This window comes from Lissotriton vulgaris, chromosome 7, assembly GCF_964263255.1.
Source record: "Lissotriton vulgaris chromosome 7, aLisVul1.2, whole genome shotgun sequence".
NCBI classification, from domain to species: Eukaryota; Metazoa; Chordata; class Amphibia; order Caudata; family Salamandridae; genus Lissotriton; species Lissotriton vulgaris.
The window spans coordinates 203,578,384-203,596,026 of record NC_141695.1 but is presented as its reverse complement, the minus strand read 5'-3'; the positions used below and the strand labels follow the sequence as shown (position 1 = coordinate 203,596,026).

Genomic DNA, 17,643 nt, shown 5'->3' with positions numbered 1-17,643 from the left:
ATGTGTAGCCAAACAACAGAAAGAGTTTTGGGCCATCTTAAAGTGGGGTAGCGGGGGAATAGCAGACTGCCCGAAAAACCATGTAGCAAAGGAAGCATGGGTGGACTTTTTCAAACCACAATATGCTGACAATCTGCCCCCACCAACCGAATTGCCGCCAGAAAGGGTATTCTATAGCCATGGAATATTCTCACTGAAAGATGTAAACGAGGCAATGGATGGGGTAACTAGAGGTAGGCCACCAGGAATTGATGGAATACCAGCGGATGTATTTTGATCTGACAGGGCAAACTGGTGTAAATATTTTGTATGGCTTGCGAATTCTATCGCACAAGGAGCAATGATTCCAGCAACATGGAAGGGGGCAGAGATTATACCGGTTTTTAAAAAAGGGGATAAGGCCTTACCAAGCAACTACAGGCCCATTAGCCTTATCGACTCGGCACAAAAACTGATGGGCAGGATGATCCAAAATAAAATTCAAGCATGGATAGATGATAAGGATATCCTGTCCCCGTACCAAGCTGGTTTCCGCCCACTAACTAGCTCTGTTGATCAGGTATTCCATTTTTTAACTTTGTTCTGGAAAAATGTAACCTTGGCAAATGGACCATTATATGCTGTTTTCGTTGACTTGAAGTCAGCGTTTGATCTAGTACCCCGACAAAAATTATGGATTGTTTTGCGCGATCTCGGAATAAGCCCCGAACTGCTGACTTTGCTTGTGCGTATGCACGAAAACAACTACGCCAGGATTAGGTGGGGAGCACAGGGAGACGCCACTGAACCCTTCCCCGTGGAACGTGGGGTTAGGCAGGGTTGCGTCCTGGCCCCCACCCTATTCTCCCTTTATATCAATGGCATAGTAGATTTTCTAAAGCAATTTCCGACAGATGCCCGATCCTAGATGGGGAGCGAGTCCCAGTAATAATGTTTGCTGATGACACTCTACTGGTCTCGCGGACCCCTAGTGGCTTACAAAAGACAATCAATGCTTTTGGAGATTTCTGTCGGATCCGGGGCTTGGAACTAAATACGACAAAGACTAAGTTCATGATCCTGAGTCCCGCTAAGCAATTTAAGGGAAAAATGCATTTTAATGGGTCTATTTTGGAGGAAGTGAATGCTTTCGCCTATCTAGGTATCTCTTTACAGGCCAACATGAACTGGAAATCCCATATGGACTCTGTGGTGCTAAACTTCAATCAACTGGCCGGGGCTATAGCACAAAAACATAAATCTTCATTTACAAAACCAATTCAGCCAATAATGGAGATTTACAGTATGAAAGTTCTGGGCGCTTGCCTGTAGGGATCAGAGCTATGGGGCTTCACCAACCTGAGTACTTTGATTACTGCAGAAAACAAATTTCTCCGCCGAATGGTTGGTTTCCCACAGAGCACTCCCTTAATCCCGCTTCAATACGATCTTGGGAGGAAAAAGATTGAGGACATGGCTAGATTGCGTCCTCTCCTATATTGGAGGCGCATAAAGACTACTCCAGAATTGGGCCATTATGCATCAGCTCTCATGGACATCATTAGCTCTGATCGGTTTCATAAAATACCCTGGCTTAAAGAAATTAAGAACTTGCTTCAAAAACTGCACCTGGATCACCTGTGGACTGCAGTAGACCCCCAGGTCTTCCCATCTAAGGAATCATTGAAAAAAATGTATTGGGACATGATATATAATGCTGTTTTGATTTCCAATCAACCTTCCATGTTGGCATCCCAGTTCTTGGATTCTAAAATAACCCCTAAATACGAACAGTACTGGGACTTGATTACCAAACCCCTAGATAGAAAGCTGTATTTCCAGTTTAGAATTGGTTCCCTACCCCTTAATGCGTTTACTGTCAAATGGTCCTTAGGCAATGTAAACACATGTTGTTATTGTAAAGAACACGTTGAGGACATCCCACATTTCCTGTTTGCCTGCCCAATATATGCTGCCCCGAGAAGTAGATGGCTAAAACCGGTTTGTAGGAATCTGGGGATAAGGAAATATCTTGAGGCACTAAGAATATTAAGATCAAATTGTGCCCCCAATCTTGCTATCGCCCTAGCCAAATACTTGGGTTGGGCCTGGATAATACGCACGCGCACTTTAAACTGTAACTAATTACGTAAAATGGAACGTGTAATTTTTAGGACAACCTCAATAGTTAAGGATTTTGCACTGTGACTCGAATTTTATACCGTATGAATTTTATAAATTGGAGTATTCGCCAGCGCATTGTAATTTGATGATATTTAATATGTATTTTATGCTGATCTTAAAATTCTAGAGTAGTATTTATTCTGCTTAGCTTAGGGAAACATGCTTTTATGACAATGCTGTCGAATAAAGTATTCAAACTTGAACTTGCAATGGGTTTTCATTGTGTACAGGTATATTGCAATTAATTTGGTAAAATATAAAGAGTGAAAAATAGGTATCAAGGACACCTATGTATTTCCAAAATGAGAACAAAATGTAGAGTATAGAAGTCTTAGTTATTTGCACATCTCCATAATTGTGGGTACCCATACTAGGATGTGAATTAGAGGACATATTTCCAAGTGACCTCTCTTTTTACTCTTTGTCTTAGATTTAGGAGGCAGAAAAACATAGAAAGTCAATAGGTAATACCACTTGTTCTACAGTTCTGTGTTCCCTCAAGTCTCCTGATAAAAACAATCCCTCACTTGTGTGGGTAGGCCTAGTACCCATGCCAGGAAATGGCCTAAAATGCAATATGAGCACATCACATTTTCCAATGAAAACTGACCCTTTTTTCACAATGTGCCTAGCTGTGGATTTTGGGCCCTAGTTCAGCCGGCACCTAGGGAAACCTAGCAAACCTGTAAATCTTTTAAAGCTAGACTTCCAGGGAAATTTAGGATGGGGTGACTTGTCTTACCAGGTACTGCTACCCAGAATCCCTTGCATACCTCAAACTTTGCATAAAAAAAAAAAAAAATTCCACATATTTCTGTGATGGAAAGTTCTGGAATCATCCACCCACAGAGCATTCCCGAAAGTCTCCTGACAAAAATGTTGCCTTAATTGTGTGGGAAGGCCTCGTGCCTGTGACAGGAAATGGCTTAAAATGCAACATGGGCAATTCACATTGCTCCTGTGAAAACTGACCCTTTTTTGCATTGCTAGCTATGGATTTTGGACCCTCGCTCAGCTGGCACCTTGGGAAACCTAGCACCTGCACATTTTTTTAAACTAGACACCAGATGAAATCTAGGATGGGGTGACTTGTATGACTCTCATCAGGTTCTATTTTAAAGCACCTCCATCCCAAAACATACCATGGAAATATGGAGCCTAATGGACATGGAGTCACCAGGTATCTGTTTTATAACAGAATCCTGGTTGCATGAACACTCCTCCACAGATGTGGTAGTTGCCTTCACTCCCCAATATAAAATAACCAGGGTAGATAGTAGGGGTAAAAGAGGAGGAGATCTGTTAATTGCTATGACTCCCTGTATGACCACGACTGCCTTACACTCTGTCAGTACAGATCAATTAGAAATATGTATTTTTAGAGTGGACCGTTTATCCGAGGTCACCTGGAAAAGAGCCCTAGTATACTGACCTCCTGGCCCGAAAAATGGCTTCACATATAGGCTACTAGAGAATATTGCCCCATATGTGCTGGTCTACGATTTGTTTAACCTAATAGGAGATTTTAATTACCATGTAGAGATTTTATCCGATCCCGATACCAATCAGCTTATTACGAATATGAGATCTCTCGGACTTGTTCAACTGGTGGATGGTCCCACCCACTCTGCAGGGCATACACTTGATGTAATATTCAAAAACTCACTGACTACTATGGTGGAACCCCCATCTCCATTATTATGGTCAGACCATAAACTTCTGAAATTTACCATCCCAGCTCAGAAAATTAAAAATGAGCTAAAAATGAATCAAAATGGAGAAGGTCATCGTGGAAAGTTACTTCTACCTCCTTCTCCACTCATTTTAACGCTCAACCCAAGATAACATTGATCTGGTTGCAACCTCTCTTGAGGCAGCCATAACATCTGCTTTAAATTAAAATTGCTCCCTTCGCTAAAGTTAAATTCAAACCCAGAACCTCACCCTGGTTCACGGAACAACTGAAGAAATTAAAACTCTCCTGTGGGACCCAGGAACAAAAATGGAGGAAAAATAAGAATCAGACAGATCGGGAAAAATATAGAAGTATCCATCGTATCTATTTGGAAAGCATAAAACAAGCAAAAAAATAATTCCTCCTAAACCAAATAGAAAAAGCTGCAAACTCTAATAAGGAACTTTACAACATCTTAAAAGATGTCACAATGCCCCCAGTACAGTCATTGATTTCCATCTCACCAAACTGGGTGAACTTTTTCTCTGAATATTTTGATGGGAAAAAAAAACACAATTCACTGCTCTTTTCCACTTCAAGAAGTTATCAATTCTATTAAAAAAAGTCTTCATTGCGATTATTTATCTTAAAAGACAGAAAATGTAATAAAAACAAGGTACAGCTAGGCACAACCATAGCTACACCATAAGATCCTGGTTACAAATTTACCATTCATAATAAAACATAAATATATATTTACAATTTAAGAACGATTCTTAAGACAGGATTAAATATATCATTCACTCAAGACTTTTCATCTATATACAATCAAAAAAGACAGAGTAAAAACCACTAAGATTCTATTTTGTACCAAGCTATGCTAAGAAATATCTATATCAAGCTATTTGGGCCCCCGTTTTATTCCCGAATGGCCCAGGACCAGCTCAGGAACTTGGCACCCCTATGATTGCAAGGTCATTGCAACCAATTTTCAGTAGCCTTTTAGCTATCTGTGCTGAGCTAGTTCCCAAGGTTCTACATAATGGTTTAAGCCACATACTACGGGCTTGTTGGTAAGCAGGGCAAATGTATAGGAGGTGGTCAATATCTTCTATGCTATCCGGACAGAATGGACATTTATCTCTAGCGTCTGTAGACCATTTACCTGTAAACTTCCTTACCGGAAGGGTCTCAACACGGAACTGATGGTAAAGCTTACGGTCTCTGGGTTTCGTAATATCTCACATAATCCTCCCTCTATTCCCCCTAGTTCAATCCCCACTCTGGAAGAATTTTCTCCATGTAATCTGCAAGATGTGATCAGAGCCATGAACAAAATTAAATCTGGCTCACCTGTGGATCCTATACCATCGCGTTTCCTTCCAATAATTGCACCTATAATTCTTGATTGCTTGACAGACCTATTTAACAACTCGCTGTCACAAGCTGTTGTCCCTAAAATATGGAAGGCCGCCAGAGTCAGACCTATCCTAAAAAAACACAGCTGACCCAAATCTTCCACTAAACTATCGCCCTATCTCGCTCCTCCCTTACATTGGGAAGATGCTTGAGTCGCTGGTCAACAGACAGCTCGTCACTTACTTAGAAAATCATGGTCTTCTGGACTCATCACAGTCCGGCTTTAGGGCCACACACAGTACTGAAACAGCACTGGTAGAAGTCACAGATAATATCAGGGTAGCATTTAACAGAGGACAATCATCTATTCTCGTCCTGTTAGACCTATTGGCTTCCTTTGACACCAATATGCCACAGCATTTTACACCTAAGTCTCTGGGAGATTGGTGTCAGAGGGAAAGCCCTCAAATGGCTGAGAAGCTATCTAACTGACCGAGTCACTGCTGTTCAGATTGACAACATTGTTTCCAGTAACAGACCTGTAAGGATGGGAGTACCCCAAGGCTCTATTCTGAGCCCAACGCTCTTTAATCTTTTTGTAACTCCGTTGGCTGAGGTGATCAGATCCAATGGCTTTGATGTTGTGTCATATGCCGACGACACTCAGGTCCTGATCACCCTCGGCCCGGACCCCACTGAGATGAAAATACGCTTAAAAAACTGTATGACCCACGTTGATAGATGGATGAACTCGAACCATCTCCTACTAAACGGAGGAAAGACTGAAATAGTCCTCTTTGGCAAAGCACACACTGACTGGTGGCCCCAAACCCTGGAACCCTGCCCACAGCCAAAACAATCTGTCCGGAATTTAGGCATCCAAGTAGACAATAAATTGTCTATGAAAGATCAGGTCAATCACTTAGTTGGTTCCTGTTTCGGCATCATGCAGAATCTATGCAAAGGTTTTAAATGGCTCCCAATCGAAGCCAGGAAACCATTAGTCCAAGGCCTGGTCATTAATCGCATGGATTATGGCAATGCTTTGTTGTCTTCTGTAAATGAAAACCTCCTAACTAGGCTCCAAGTCCTGCAGAAGTCCTGCAGAACACGGCTGCTAGTCTGGTGCTGAATCTTCCTTCCTTTGGGATCCTCCTTTTGGACCCTCACTCAGCAAGCACCTTTGGAAACTTAGAAATCATGTACATTTTTTAAAACTAGACACCAAGGGCACTAGACACCAGAATCCCCTGCTAACCGCAAATTTTGTAAAAGACAACACATTTTCCTCCTTCTTCTGTGATTGAAAGATCTGTAATCAGTGGGGATCCACAAAGTTCCACCCACAAAGCATTTCCCGAAGTCTCCTGATAAAAATGGTACCTCATTTGTGTGGATGGGCCTAGTTGCTGTGACAGGAAATGGCCCAAAATGCAACGGGGGCACATCTAATTTTTCTAGTGAAAACTGACCCTTTTTCGCAATGTGCCTAGCTATGGATTTTAGACCCTCACTCCTCCAGCAACCTTTGGAAACTTAGCAAACCTATACATTTTTTAAAACTAGACACCCAGGGCAATCCAGGCCTGTGGCTTGTATGACTCTCATAAGGTGCTGTTACACAGAATCCTTTGCAAACCTCAAACTTTGTAAAAAAAAACGAATTTCCTTCACTTTTTTCTGCTAGAAAATTCTGGAATCTGCGGGAAGCCATAAACTTCCACCCACCCAGCATTCCCATAAGTCTTCCGATAAAAACGGTACCTCACTTGTGTGGGTAGGCCTAGTGCCAGTACCAGGAAATACCCCAAAGCATACTGTGGAGACTTCCAAATTATCGATTGCAATCTTACATGGTTTTGCATTGAGTCACCAGCGATTTTGGTAACGGGCTCAGAGGCCATCTAGGGAAACCTACCAAACCCAAACATTTCTAAAACCTACACGCCCAGTTACCTAGGGACGTCCAGGGAGGTGTGGCTTGTGTGGATCTCCCAACATTTTCTGACCCAAAATTCCCTGCAAATCTCAAATTTAGCTTAAAAAAACGTTTTCCTCACATTTCTGTGTGTGAAATTTGTAGGAGTACCCGACTGACACAGATTTCCTTCCACCTAGCATTCCCCTAGGTCTCTCAATAAAAATGGTGCCTCACTTGTGTGGATGAGCCAAGTACCCAGAACAGGGAGGGGCCCAAAACATATTGTGAAGACATCAAAATTACCTATCACAAAACAACCTCGTTATACAAGTGCGTCCCCTGCATTTTTGGTCCCGGACTCGGCAGCCTTCTCGGGAAACCTACCAAATCCAGACAGTTCTGAAAACTAGACACCTGGGGGGTCCAAGAAGGTGTGGGGGGGGGCAGATAAGGGGCTATTGCCCTGATATGCTTCTGGGGGGCATGAAGATATTTTGGGCGGTGGGGGCATTAGCATGCCCATTCTGGGCAACTCCCACCACTACATATTAAAAAAACATGATTCCTGGTGCCTAGTGAGCTTTCTGCACTCTATCTGGGGGGGGGAGGGCAGAAAGACTGTTACCAAATATATATGGGTGGGGCCATGGTCTTGCCCTTTGGGTGTAGCCCCACTCAATTTTTTTTAACCAAAATTAAAATGTCTTGTGAGCTTTCTACCCCTCCCATGGGCAGATCGGGGGCAATACTCCTCATTTGCCTCCTGGGGGGCAGAAAGTCTGTGGAGGTTGTTTGGGGGGTGAGGGCATTCGCATGCCCAATTAGGGCAGCCACACCCCTAAATACTACAATAAAATAATCTCTGGTATCTAGTGTGCTTTTTGCTCCTCAGGGGGGCAGATCATGGGTCAGAAAGACTGTTCCCAAATATATTTGGGTGGGAGCACGGTCTTGGCTGGTGTGGGCAGCCCCTACCCCTCTTTTGTAAAAATAAAACCCTTGCATCTAGTGGGCTTTCTGCCCTTCTAGGAGGCAGATCGAGGGTAATACCCCTCATTTGCCCCCAAGGGGGCAAAACATCGTTGGAGGTTGTTGGGGGGGGTTGGTATCAATAAACCAATCAGTGCATTTGTAGAGCACACAACTCACCCCTGACGGACTCAAGGGGCTGGGGGGGAGGGGGGTTGCTACTGCTCTAACAGCCAGGTCTTGAGGATTATCCTGAAGGTCAGCAGGTCCTGGGTCTGCCACAGGTGGATTGGGAGGGTGTTCCATGTCACGGCGGCAAGGTGGGAGAATGATCTGCCGCCGGCGGTTGCTCGTCAGATGCGGGGGACAGTGGCGATGGCGAGGTCAGCAGAGCGAAGCTGGCGGTACGGTGTGTAGAAGGTGAGTCGATTAATGAGGTATGCTGGTCCAGTATTGTGGAGTGCTTTGTGAGCATGGGTGAGGAGCTTGAAGGTAATTCTCTTATTGAATGGGTGCCAGTGCAGGTCTCTCATGTGGGATGTAATGCGTTGTGGAGGCGTGTGCGTAGGGTGTGGTGACAGATGGTGTTGAAGGCAGCCGAATCGTCCAGGAGGATGAGGGACGCAGATTCTTTGTTGTCCAGCATGGTCCTGATGTCATCGGTGGTGGCGATGATGGCTGTTTTGGTGCTGTGGTTGCTGCAGAATCCGGATTTGGATGGGTCCAGGATGTTTTTCACTTCAAGGAAGGAGGTCAGTTGCCTGTTGACAATCTTCTCGATGACTTTCGCCGGGAACGGGAGCAGGGCGATGGGCCGGAAGTTCTTGAGGTCCTGAGGGTCCGCCTTGGGTTTTTTGAGCAATACTTTTATATAGGCGTGCTCCAGCTCTCCGGGAAGGTGGCGGTCTCGAAGGAGTTGTTGATGATCTTGCGGAGATGGGGTGTGATGGTGGAGCTTGCTTTGTTGAAGATGTGGTGGGGGCAGCGGTCTGACGGTGTACCGGAGTGGATGGTGTTCATAATTTTCATGGTGTTGTCGTCGTTGACATGGGTACAGGAGAGCAGGGGGTCGGTGTGGCTGGGGGGGTTGAGTCTGAGGTGTCGGTGGCTGTCGGGGGGGCTTGCGATCTTGCAGTGGAAGAAGGTGGCTAGGGAGTAGCAGAGGTCTTGTGATAGAGGTCTTGTGATGGAAGGATGTTGTTGGAGTTGGAGCTGGGGTTGGAGAGTTCCTTCATGATGTTTAACAGCTCTTCGCTGTTGTGTACGTTGTTGTCAATGCGTTCCTTGAAGAAGGTCCTTTTGGTGGTTCAGATGAGTTGGTGGTGTCTGCGGATGGCGCTCTTGTGGGCTGCATTGCTGTCCGTGTCTGTTTGTGGTGCCACTTCTTCTTGAGCTTTCGGCAGGTCTGCTTGGATGCCTGGAGGTAGGCGGTGAACCAGATGGCTTTTCTGTTGGTGCGTCTGTTTGAGGGCTTCTTGATTGGGGCGAGAGTGTTGGTACGGTCATCGATCCATTGCCTTAGGTTGCGGGCGGTAGTGTCGGTGTCGGCGGAGTCAGTTGGCGGGTGAAGGTGGTGATGAGCTGGTCTTCGGTGATTTTGCACCAGCTGCGGCGGGGGTCTCGTGTGTGGTGGTGCATGGTGGTTTCTCGAAGGTGAAGTGGATGCAGCAGTTGGCGGTCCAGTGGAGTTCGGTGGTGTGGCTGAAGGTGATGTGGTTGCTGGTGGAGAAGATGGGGTCAAGCGTGTGTCTGGCAGAGTGAGAGGGAGTCGTGATGAGCTGTTTGAGTCTGAGGTTGGCGAGGTTGTTGAGCAGGGGGGTGTAGTTGCTGTCATTGATGTTCTCGAGGTGGAAGTTCAGGTCCTCGTGGAGGATATAGTCCATGGATGCAAGGACGTGCGTGCTGGTGAAGTCGGCAATGGAGTCGCTAATTTTTGGTGGGGTCTGGGGGGGTCTGTAGATGAGGGTTACTCTGAGCGTGGTGTTGGGGTCGACCTGGATCTGGAAGTTCAGGTCTTCAGCAGCGCTGAGGTTGTCGTCGGTTCTGGTTGAGAATCTGAGGGTGTTTCTGTGGATGTTGGCAATTCCTCCTCCTGCTCCATTGGTGCGGTCCCTGTGGGTGATCTTGTAGCCATCCAGGATGGCTATGGCGATGTCTGGTGCCGAGGAGGGGTTCATCCAGGTCTCCGCCAGGAAGGCGACGTCCGGGGAGGAAGCGTCGAGTAGGTCCCAGAGTTCGATGGCATGTTTGTGGGTGGAGCAGGTGTTGAGAAGTATGCATCTGAGGTGGTTGTATCCTACCCCAGTGAGCGAGGTGGCGGCTTGGAGGCTGGTGAAGCTGCAGCTCCGGCAGGAGAAGGGTCCTTGGGTGTGCTTTGGGGTGACCTGGAAGCAGGTGTAAGATTGGCTGGCGTTGAGTGCATGGAGGGTGCTGGCGTCATAGTGGCGGCAGGCATCGTGACATTCGCGGGGGCCAGGGGTTCTGGTTCTGGGCGCGGTCCAGGCGGGGACAGGCGAAGACGGGCTTCGCGCCAACCGTGTGGGCCGCGCAGCGGCAGCCATAAAAAGGAGAGGTGGGAGGTAGGAGCAGCTGGGATGCGGGAGCGATTGGGCGAGCGAGGGGGCAGGCCACAGGGGATGCAGTGGTGGGAGAGCAGAAGGCTGAAATGCTAGGAAGGGCTACAGGGGAAAAACGCACAGAAAACAAAATACAAGAAGGGGTACAGTAGCAGAAAAACAGACTACAACAGTGATACAACAGTAGTAACAGAACATGCACATTTAGGGCAGCCTCCACCACGAAACAGCATGAAAAAAAGAATCCCTGGTATCTAGTATGCTTTCTGCCCCCTGGGGGTTGGTGGGGGGCAGAAAGGCTGAATTTGCCTCAATGTATTTGGGGGAACAATGGCCCTTGTCAAGGTGCCGGTCTCCACTCCCTGGTGTCTAGTGGTGGATGCCTGTTTGGGATCGCCCTCCTGAGGAGATGCCCAAGCAGGGATCCACTAGGGAGGGATACTGTTGAAAAGTGGAGATTCTCTTCTTTCCAATGATACCTCTCATGTCTGCCTCAGTGCTCAGTGGGCTGCGTTACCCCCCTGAGCACAGAAGTAGTGAAACTGGAACGAGCCGATGGGCTCATTTCATTTTCACTTTCGCTGAAATGACGACAGCGTGACGTGCGCTCTGATTGTCATTTCAGTGAAAAATACTACGCAGCCTTAGGAGCTGTGGAAGCTATTCCCCAGATCCTGAGGTTGTTTGGGGGGGAAGGAAATCCCTCTTGCGCCCGCACCAGAGGGATTTCCTCTGCCATGTGCGCGGATGGCTGGAAGCCATCCGACGCATGTGAGCAGTGTTGCTTCAGACGGCTCCCTGCTGTCTTAAGCACCGATTGGAAAAGACAGCAGCTCTTTCCCACAGCACCTTAGTCTGACATGGTTAGGTAACAGTAGGCCTGTGATACAATGGGTCTCATTTCAGGCACAAGCTTTTGAGACAAAAACACATAGCTGAGTCCTACACAGTACTAGAGAAAACAGTCTTGTGGCAGATGCAAAACCTTGTGGAATCAAATAACATACTGCAAGACAAACAAGGCTTTTTTAGGATGGGATGGGTACTGTGACACTTGTGATCTCCACAGGGGTGATCTTCAAATGAATGCAATTTTACTTGGCCTTTCTGCTGCATTCAACACCGCCCATGAAAATCTTTGTATTACATGGAGCACTCACCTGAGGAATTAAAGGTTGCTCTCTTGCATGGATAACATTTTGTTTTCAGAATGTACTCAAACTGTCCAACTGGGCTCATTCAGCTCCCCTCTCAAAATGTTCTATGGGGCATCCCGCGGGTCTCTGCAATCTCACCTTTAGTGCCTAGTCCTTAAATTCCCCCTCTAACTAATATGCTACATGAATAGAATAGAAATGTGTACATGTATATAGAAGCTATGCAGATACTTTTCAATCTCCAGGCCACAGATAAAGGTGAATACAACACTCCATGTTGAGAGATGGAAGGTACTCCTTGATTTGGATGCAAGAAAAAGTTTGGCTAAATTGAATTCTTCTAAAAGAATGATTTTGCTTGTACATAAACTAAATTCTGGCTGTGCCTCCAGGTTAGGCCTCCATCTATAGGCAATCCCCCTGTACCTGCAGAAACAAGTATAGAACTAGGCATCCTGCTTGACTCTAAACTTGATAGACAACTGTCTGCTGGCTCTAATTCGTGTCTGTACTATCATGACCTGCTTCAACGTATATTCCAATTCTTGTTATTTCCTCGCAGCATCAGGTTAACTAATGTATTCCTTCAAGCACAGTTTGATTTTGGTAATGACTTTTACACTGCTTGCAGTGCTTACGACATCCGATGCCTTCAAATCTTATCACATTTATCTGCTTGAACCTTAAGGAGACAAACTGCATTCCCATTCTCACCTCAATCAGGGGCATTGGCACTCTCCAGCTAGGAAGATCTGTTTTAAACTGCATGTATCATGAGCAAGAGTGTTCTGGTCAATGCTACACCTGTCTGTCCAAGTCATTTGTTAAACATATTGCTGCCTATAAACTTGTAAGCAAATTTTACCCAGTAGGGTGTTAGGGTGTTTAGTAGTATCATTGCAATAATAGCCATCTGCGTCCTTCTATCTCAGGCAGAAGCTGATGCAGCGAAGGGTGTCCACTTCTGGAGAGGCTGATGATAGAAGTGATACTTTTTTTGTATTGAACAAGAAGGTAGGTGGTGTTTCTTCCCATCTCGCTCAAGGGGATCAAGATTCACTCATGTGGTGTGTAGAGAAATGTGAACTCTCTGCTCCTGCTGATAAACTAAGATATTGCCCCAGTGTTCTTTTTTCAGGGCATGTTAATTACAATTCCAACTTAATTATTTTGCAAATCTCAGCAAATAATCCCACATCAGTTTGAGGATGTGGCATGATTCGTTTCATCACCATGCGTAAGTTGCATTTTAACACACATACATGCTTTTGATTACAAGTTAAAGAGCATGTTTTAGTCTTCTTGAGCTAAAAAAACATTGTAAGAGTCTCTTTAGGTGCTTTTGTGACCATGTAGGGGAGCACATCACTCTGAATTTGGCAGAACTATATAGAGAGCAGGGAGGTAGCACCCCTCTAACTCAGTATGCCTTCGGGCTGCGAGACTTAAGGACAATTGGATATCTATGTGTGAAGTACTCTAATGTTCTTTTATCTATGCTGTAACACCAACATCATCGGGCGTCACACTCTTTTCATAGAAGAAAACAGAGACATATATTTACTACACGCCTCAAGGTCTTTCCCACTTGACAGTAAATGATCATGAGGAGTAAAGAGACTGTATTAACATGTAGGGTTATATTTCCTATAGCGTACCAGAGACAATCAATACGATGGATTGGGAAATGGGGCCACCTCATTGGATCCAGAATATGAGGCGTCTGTCAATTACTCAATGATCCAGTTTCCTTCTGGTCACGTGGGAGAGGAGTCAGAGATCACCAGGTAAATGATTCCCATTTTGTAGATCAAAGCATGGGCCATGAAGGATGCATTCTTCAGATCAGCATTGCTAATTGTTCACTTAAACATACATAGGTCGCCACAGGTATTACAAATGGTTATGCATTTGTGTTATGCATTTGTGTGGGTAAGCCACCGAGTGTTATGTTATGTTAGTATGAATTTGTAGAGCACACGTTCACCCTGGGGTTTCTTGGCGCTGTGTACCGCTGGGGAACCCGTCCTGGCTTTTCCCTGTGAGGTGGTCCCTATTGGGCATCCCCAAGGTGAAGCCAGGCATCCCCGGCAGCGAGGGGGCCGTTGTGGAGATTAAGCAAGCTATTGCCCAGAGTTGCAGCGAGGGACCCATGGTTAGAGATGCACCAAGGCGAGATTTATCGAGCCCGCCGACATTGGTTCCGTACCCTGCCGCTTCGGGAATTGAACCCTGGTCCCGGGCCGACCTCTGCTCCTGGGTCTGCCGCCTCTAACCGGTGAGCCACACTTCTCCACTGAGAACCCAATGACTGTCTACTCTCAGACCTGTTAGCTTGATGGTGCAGCGCCAGAGCAGAGGAGGGAGAGAGAAGAAGAGAGTGCACACGCAGGTCATGCTTCAAAAATATAAACAAAATAACAAGAGCACAAAACGTTGAGTGTCTTTAAACACACACAGCAAGGGTGAAATTGCATTCACATAGGGTGTAGATCTGACCTACCGCCTCGTGGCCAGCAACAATTCCTCTGAGTGAATGATACACTTCAGGACAGACTGTCAAAGACCTTCTGATCCTGATCACCCTCGCCATTGGGTGAGCCAGCTGGCATAAACAAAGGCAAGGGACATAACAAATAACAGTTTTTTTGTTCTAACCACTAAAATGCAGCAAATGTGTGTTATGTTGACTCTACGTGTAAAATAATTCTTGTCAGGATTAAGGGATGTGTAAAGATCTCTCACATGGAACCCAAATGTCCACCTGTTGTAACCAAACTATGATGCACAAATATGTCAGATTGGAACCTTGAGAATAATGGCAGAAAGGGATACAAAACACCTGACAGCACTGATTTAGAAAGGTGCCAATAGCGAAAGGTGTAACATAAGCCCCTGCAACCCCCTCGGTGGAGGTGGCGGGGCCTGAGCTCCAGGAGGGCCCCTCAGAATAGGTGGTAGGTGGTGGGCTGGGGAGAGAGGCCTTCCTCCATGTACAGTGCGGGTCACCCCCTCAAGTTTTGTTATGCCACTGCCAACAGCACCCCTGTCTTCTCAGAACCATTGGTGTGTAACAGGAACAAAACACACAGAAAAACTCACTGTTCACCGGCACTCAGAACACAAGATCAGCATGACACCAGGATACATAACCAGAGCTGTGTACGATGAGCAGCGTGGCAACGCACCAGCATGGTAGAAGAACGATAAAAAAATGGGGAAGGAGGTCTCGGATAAGACTGAAGTGCATATGCCCAAAGAGGGCAGGTGATGACAAGGGGAGTAACAAAGGGAGGTAACAACGACTTACAGAACTGCAAAGGTGAGAAACCTACAGAGTACAGGGACACAAGAAGGAGTCACAAACTAATCAAAATCAAAATGAAGCGAAAACACCGGAAAGATGTTGCAGCATCATACTCTTGTTAATCAAACCCTACTTGAGGGCTTTGCCACGCTTACCCAAAAAATGCCGCCACTAAAACCAGAGTGAGGAAGATTAGATCTAATTCCTCAAGCTTCCACAATTCCGTTTTCCAGACTATCTATTCTTGGCCTCTGTGGATCTTATATTGTGGCCAAAAGCCAAGGCCTTTTGATGTGAGTGCACTGCCTTCTTTCCTAAGTCTGACGCTGTGGTCCTCAGAATAGAAATCCAGTAGGTTAAAAAACAATAATTCCCAAGTCACAGGATTCTGGAAGCAGCCTCTCAACCGACCTTGCGGGAGGTTTCAAGTAGGTTGAGAAATGTTGGCAGGAGAAGGAACCAAAGGAGAACAAGGGCCACCTTGGGGATCGGGACCATGAGAGCCAGGTGGACCAGGACAGCAAGGCACTCCTGGACTTGGGACTCACAGTTCTATTCTCCCCGGTCATCTTACTCCTGGCACTGGTGCCCCTGCCCCTCCTTTCAATATTCCAGCACTTGCTATCTGTCCACCTGATTTCCCTGGTACTGGTCCTCATGACCCTCCTGTGGCACTGGCCCTAGTCCTTGGGCAAGGTCAGGACACTGGGCAGGAATTCCCGAGGACCATTATTGGGAGAGCTTCAGGTAACCCTAAATGAGGAGAACCAGGTTGAGGAGTGTCAAGTCCAGGAGAACCAGTTCCAGGGGGACAATAACCATGAGGGAAAAAGAGGACCAGGACAAGTCAGGCCAGGACCAGGGGCACCCAAAGATACAGGATGAACAGCAGGGGATGAATATGACAATGAAGACCATGATTAGGTGGCTAAAAGGCCTGGAATGTCCAGGTCTAAGAGGACCATAAGCACGAGTGAAAGGAGAAACAAAGTACTAGCAGGCCCAGAAGCAAAAGCACCATGATTAGGAGGACATATCCAGGAAGACAAATGCCAGATGAACCAAGGCCAGGAAGACCAGAAGGACCAGCTATACGCGGGCAGGAGGACCAGATCAGGAACAGGGTAACCAGACAACGGGGAAGAAGTCATAGCTAGTAGGAAAAAAACAAGGGAACCATGAGGAACATTATGAAATGGACCAGGAGGACCATGACTGAGGGAACTAAACATGAGAGAGAAGATGAGACAAAGCAATGTCCCAAAACTTACATGTACCCAGCACATACAAATATTTAATGTCAGTGTTATTTTATATCTCCTATGCTGATTCTACTGAGGGCGAGTACGTAAGACAGGTGTCTAAGGTGCTGATCCCACCAAAGGCAATGTGGACAGTAACCAGTCGAGGATTGATACATTGTTTTGTAAAGAGGGGACTTTACAGAATTCCGTAGAGGCCATTATCTTTCTAGGAGGGTGAATATATTGAAAATATCGTTACACCCTCAACATGAGGGTGAGTATGAGGAGTGAAGTTTGGGCAAACAATGACCTTTTCCATGGAAGTTTTTTGTTTACTTTTTTATTTCGCTCCTTGGTCCCCTACTATTAAAACTATGGGGCAGATTTACAATACCTGGCGCATCCCTGCATATCAGCAAGAATGCGCCAGTTATTGTGCGCCATGCCTCCGCCACCATGGATGCGCGGCATTTACAATGCCTCGCACCATGGGGCAAAAACGGCACAGATGCGTGACACATCTGTGTCGTAAAAGCGGCACATTGCTGGAGTTGCGGCACAAGCGCGACGCAGCTCTAGAAATGCTCTAGGGGGCCCTCTCTGCACAATGCTGAGTCAATCCTTAGGCCTGCTTCAAGCAGGCGCAGGGTTTTGACGCAGCATGGGCTCAAAAGTGACTGAGTGAAATCTTGTAGATTTCACTCAGCAACTTTTAGGAGGCGTTCCTGCGCCGCAACGCCCCCCTGCGCCGGAACGCCTACTTCTGGCGCAGGGCTTAACAATGTGACGCATCTCCCAGAAGCGTCACGTTGTAAGTACCCCGCACCATGGCCCATGTTTTGCGCCACCGCTGCGTCACAAAAGTGATGCAACGGCGGCGTAAAACGGGCGCAAGGGGCTTGCAAATGTGGCCCTATGTGTTGTGTTGCAAGAGTGCATGCACCACACAAATAATGCAGCATAATATTCTACAAAGTTGTTCCATTTGTTTGACCAGTCAATATCTACTTGGTTAAATGAATGGATTTATTTCTACAGAGCATAAAAACAGCTCTTACTCTAAAGTATCCAAAAATCCAATAACAAGGAATTATTAGAGACCTTCCAGCTGGATTCAAAGTGATGAAATGATCTAAACTCCAAACAGGGATCTGTCAAGTCAATACACGAAAAGTGACTGGGACACTGATACCCTCACTGAGAGCAATTTCCTGCCAAATTTAGATTTACTGCCATGTCAATTGGGCAAATGGTCATTACAACATGTCTTCT

General features: G+C 46.2%; 1 protein-coding gene across 2 annotated transcripts in view; it reads left to right on the top strand.

Moving 5' to 3' along the window:
* LOC147701197 (B-cell receptor CD22-like) overlaps positions 1-17,643 on the top strand; it is a 339,266-nt gene that overhangs the window by 300,505 nt on the left and 21,118 nt on the right. For both annotated transcript variants that reach the window (XM_086929941.1, XM_086929942.1), the window contains exons 11-12: positions 12,753-12,834; positions 13,474-13,607. In XM_086929941.1, coding sequence (XP_086786067.1) covers positions 12,753-12,834; positions 13,474-13,607 — 216 coding nt within the window. The remainder of the gene's footprint in view (positions 1-12,752; positions 12,835-13,473; positions 13,608-17,643) is intronic.